This window comes from Etheostoma spectabile, chromosome 7 (assembly GCF_008692095.1).
Source record: "Etheostoma spectabile isolate EspeVRDwgs_2016 chromosome 7, UIUC_Espe_1.0, whole genome shotgun sequence".
Classification (NCBI taxonomy): Eukaryota; Metazoa; Chordata; class Actinopteri; order Perciformes; family Percidae; genus Etheostoma; species Etheostoma spectabile.
In genome coordinates this window covers 32,035,365-32,040,282 of record NC_045739.1, presented here as the reverse complement: position 1 = coordinate 32,040,282, position 4,918 = coordinate 32,035,365, and the positions used below count along the sequence as shown (strand labels likewise).

The window sequence follows — 4,918 nt, the reverse complement described above, 5'->3', positions numbered from 1 at the left end:
TTTTTACATCGTTTTTGCTGTCTTTTGTTTTTTTTTAATCCAAGGCCAGTAAACCTTTTTATGACATTATACAAAAACAATTAATTTCTCTTTTTTTTTTCCAGCGCCTTTTGTCTCTTTTTTTGTCATTTTTTCCCAGGTTTTGGTCACTTAAAAAAAAAAAAAAAAAATGCCATTCAATTCAACATAACAAAATTCAATGAAAGTAATCATTAATTTTACCTGAAGAACATTGCATGCCATCCATGTTATTTTTTAGGCAATATATGGTTGAAAGAAAGCCATGTTCCTGATATGAAAAATTAAAAAAAAAATGGGTCAAATTTGACCTGATATAGATAACAACATAAGATAAAAGCATAATAAATAACCGGGGAAAACCCTTCTAATGCAGAACATGCCCAAAACAGTAAAACATAACAGATACAAACTTTTGCTCAAATCAATAACAACAAAAAATGTCACAGATTTGTGAAAATTATTTGAGAGAAATGAGCATTTTGTGTTCATAGAAAGAGTCTTAGATCTTTGTTATGGTCATGAACAATGAGGGCAAAACCAAAAGTGTTGCTTTTATAATTTTAGTGAGTGTAGAAATGGCAAATTTGAAGTTTATTGGCTACGTATTAGTCAACTCCTACTTAAAGAATCCCAACACGTCTTTGTCAGTTTCAAGTGAAGCTACAGAAAGACGGCCTTTAATAACCGCTTGTATTTGTTCTTTTAAAGCTATACCAATTAATTTAGTTCCTGAGATTTGTGGCGTTGATTGATGTCAACGTCTTCCTCTGACTGGTTTTTAAATAAAAGATGACAGAAAATGAGATAATCCGATGATGTAAAATGAAACGAGACGACACGAGACATGAAAGCCGCCACGAGATGAAACGAGATCTGTGGCGATGATCTGAGCGTCTGATGATCGTGTTTTTCAGGAGCAAAAATTGAAAAAGTGAGGAATCGAATCTGTGAGTTTTGAGAAGTTTTGAGTGCAAAGCCATGAAAGTTTTGGATCCAAATGGCGTCTTTATAGTTATTTTTACAGTCTGGCTCCTACTTGATGTCTTTAATCATTTAAAGTGCTTCATCTGCTCCACATCAAACGCAGACTGATTTCCAATGAGACAACGTTACATGTTAAATTTAACTTAAATTGTCATTGTGATTTTTTTTTTAATGTCTGAGATGCTAATCCCGCCCCCCCTCCTTCTTGTCTCCCTGTCTCTGCCAATCACAGCCCCCCCACCGCCGAGTGACCTTCTCCACGGCCAATCAGGCGCAGGACCTGCAGGACGCGTCCCAGCACAGCTACTACGACAGCGGCCTGGAGGAGTCGGAGACGCCCAGCTCCAAGTCGTCGTCGGGGCCCCGGATCGGGCCCCTGGCGCTGCCGGAGGACCACTACGAGCGGACCACGCCCGACGGCAGCATCGGCGAGATGGAGCACCCGGAGAACGGTAAGACCAGGTGGAGTTTCCCCTCTCCCTCTACTTCCTGTCTTCACCTCCTCCATCTCCATCCATCCGTGCACACACTCAAAAACACTGCTGGCTTGCACCCACACACACTTAACACTGTTTTCATAACACACACACACACACACACACACACACACACAGGCATGTCAAAATCCGGCGTGTCAGCAGGAATGTCAACTTCATATTTTTAATCAGACTCCCACAATTCCCTGCGCTGTTCGTTAAAGAGGTATGTGACCTCACAGCCGCACAACACAATCAATATGCAATGTAATCAACTCCCCCGGCTTAACGAATTAACTTCCCAATTATGTAAATCATACTCAGTCCAACCTTCCATCAGCTCCACTTATAGATCCACAGAGGGAGGCTAGGCTAACACAATGCACTTTGTCATCCTCGTGTTAGCATGTTGGTTGACAGTTAGCTTCTAAAACATGTGGCTAACATTAATAGGTTTATAGGAAAGCTAGCCAGGGAGCTGAGTGAGATGCTAATGATGATACATCAGCATAAAGATTCACCTAAAACACAGAGGGAGGCTAGGCGGGAGCACGCTAACACAATACACTTTGTCATCCTGGTGTTAGCATGTTGGTTGACAGTTAGCATTTAAAACATGTAGCTAACATTAACAGGTTAATGGGAAAGCTAGCCAGGGAGCTGAGTGAGATGCTAATGATGATACATCAGCATAAAGATTCACCTAAAACCCGATTGTTTTCACTTTTGAGTGACTTGTTAGCATTATACTAGCATGACTTAGCATGTTGACTCTTATACTTCTGCCTGTTTTGTTTCAAAAAAACACAAAAAAACGAGTTGTACAAAGACTGTCAAGGTGTAAATGATGCTAATGATGCTACATCACGACAGAGGTTTAGCACAACACACATAAAGATGTTTTAGCTTTATATTTGATGGGTTCAAAGTCAGTTACTAGCTATGATCAATTATTGTTTGCATGCATTCTCATAATGTTAGCCATAGAAATACTGAAATCTGGGAAATAAAACTGTGTTGTTTTTACTTTGATGCAGACGTTAGCACGTTGACTTTAAATACTTCTGCTTGTTTTAATGTGGAAGCTGAGCAACAAAAAAGTCTAATTTTTGCTAAACTGGGACAGAATATAGGTTGTAGTTAGCTCTGTTAGCGGTAGGAGTAACCGAGCTGTTTAAACACACAGACACACACACACACACACACACACACACACGAACCCACACCACACCACAAACAAACACCACCCACCACACTGCCCTCAAAAACCACACACACGCACCCATGAACCCCCACACACACACACACTCTCAAAAACAACACACACGCACCCAAACACACACACACACACACTCACACACTCAAAAAAAAACATATATACACACACACAAACACACACACACACACATTTTGTGCTTTACTTTTTATGTTTGTAAAGCCAGTTTAGCATGCCCACCAAACTAGCTGCTTTCAAATGTACAAATCTTGAAAATCTTAAAATATATATCATAATATAATATATTATAGTATATATGATTAATAGCTCTGTCTTCGACATTGTGCTATCGTAATATCACCGTGACGATAGCATGTTGACTTTTGTCCTTTCTGTCTGTATTTTAACGTAGAAATGGAGCAGTAAAAAAATCTCACTCTACTCAAATCGAATGAAGGAATTTATAAACATGCACCTCACACAACCCCACGTTAAAAGAGCCGAACTATCCCTTTAAATAGTCATCGTATCGCTGTACAAACAAGAATTAATAACTAAAAAGATGCAAAACCACCTGGACGACACTTGCCTTTAGACAGGAAATCATTTTAGAAAAGGTCATTGCATTAGTTTTTTTTTACAAGATATCTAGCAACATTTCTCATTTTTAGTATACCTCATACTTAACACACTTTCCTTTGTATATTTTGATATATTTCGAATTGTTATCTGCGTTTTTCGTCTTTGTAAAGGATAAATAAAGGTATTTCCACCATAAATTGGTTAATTAAAGCGTATCCAAATACAGAAAAAGAAGTTGTTGATGCTAAAAACTTCCCTGAGGAGAACACCCAGACCCCCCACTGGGCCAATTCTAGCCCATATATATATACATATATATATAGATAGATAATACACACAACACACACACAGTAATATACCACTACAATCCAGTAGTCACACTCATAGTTATATAGGCTACAGCACAGATTATTTGAACGATGTCTTATAATTTAGAAAATTAGATGATGTATACAGTGCTGTTTGATTTTAGCGTTTTATTTTAAACGCATAGTTTTGGCACTAATAAATGACGTTAATTTACCGCTTTCGGAGCCAAGATCATTAGGCCGCATCTAAAACACTTCTTTTTTTTTTTTTTTTTAAACTTCTGCCTCGTGTGTTTTGTTCTGCTTTGGTGTAAACGCTTCGTACAATTCGCAATAAGCTGAGTGAAGGGAAAAGTTAATTAAAACGTGGCAGAAAACCGAAGAGAGAGAGGAGAGAGAGAGAGGGAGGAAGGGGAGCAGAGGAGAGAGATGAGAGGGGAGGGAGACAGGTTAAAGTTTGTACTCCGTTGTTCTTTTGTGAAGGCACAACTTCTCTCCCAAACCCACAGGCGTAGTACTGCCATTCTGAACACACAATTATTTCACAGCTGCTCGCAGCGCCACAGCTACAACCCGCTGTGGTGTGTGGAGTGGTGTGGTGTGTTGTGTTGGTTCTGTGTTGGTGCTGTGTGTGTGTGTCTCTGTGTGTTGGTAGTGAGAGAGATGCGCTAGAGAAGCAGGTGAGAGGTCTGTACGTGGCTGTTATCCTTGTACACCAGGGAAGAGGTCATGGTTGTGGTGCTGTATGCTGCTGTGGTGTGTGTGGTGTGTGTGTGTGGTGGTGTGTTGGTGTGTGTGCTCTGTGTGGCTGTGGGGTGATGGTAGTGTGACCAATCTTCCACCTTGATGGGCAAACACGTTTTAGCTGCAGGTCTTATCCAAGGAAAAGTGTGTCGTGGTGTTGTTGTGTGGTGTGCGTGATGTGTCGTGTGTTTTGTGTGTGCGTGTGTGTGTGTGCACGTGTTTGTGTGTGTGTGTGTGTGTGTGTGTGTTGTACCAGCAGAGAGGTCAACAGATTACAGCTCGTCTTCTGAGGATTAACCCCTCTCCACAGATATAGTACTCTACTCCCTTGCTTTCTCTCACTAGCTGAAATTTCCCACTTCATGAGAACAATGTAAATCAGTTGTTTGAGTCTTTAAGAAGATGAATTAAATCAATAATCAATGGTTAAATCAATGGTTAACCAAACAGCTAAAATTGGCTTCACCTGTGCAGGTTGGTCTGGTTTGTCCTGTCTCTCTAGCTCTGTCTCTTTGGTTCCCAAAACTTTTCAGCTCAAGACCCAAAAGAGAAATTTGGCGTCTCCCCGGGACCCAAATTTACAAAAA

General features: G+C 40.2%; 1 protein-coding gene across 1 annotated transcript in view; it reads left to right on the top strand.

The window, feature by feature from the left end:
• Positions 1 to 1,237: 1,237 nt before the first annotated feature.
• Positions 1,238 to 4,918, top strand: part of LOC116691910 (protocadherin-9-like) — a gene marked incomplete at its 5' end in the record, with an annotated part of 176,470 nt that continues 172,789 nt past the window's right edge. The window contains one exon of the mRNA XM_032519810.1: positions 1,238 to 1,457. Coding sequence (XP_032375701.1) covers positions 1,238 to 1,457 — 220 coding nt within the window. The remainder of the gene's footprint in view (positions 1,458 to 4,918) is intronic.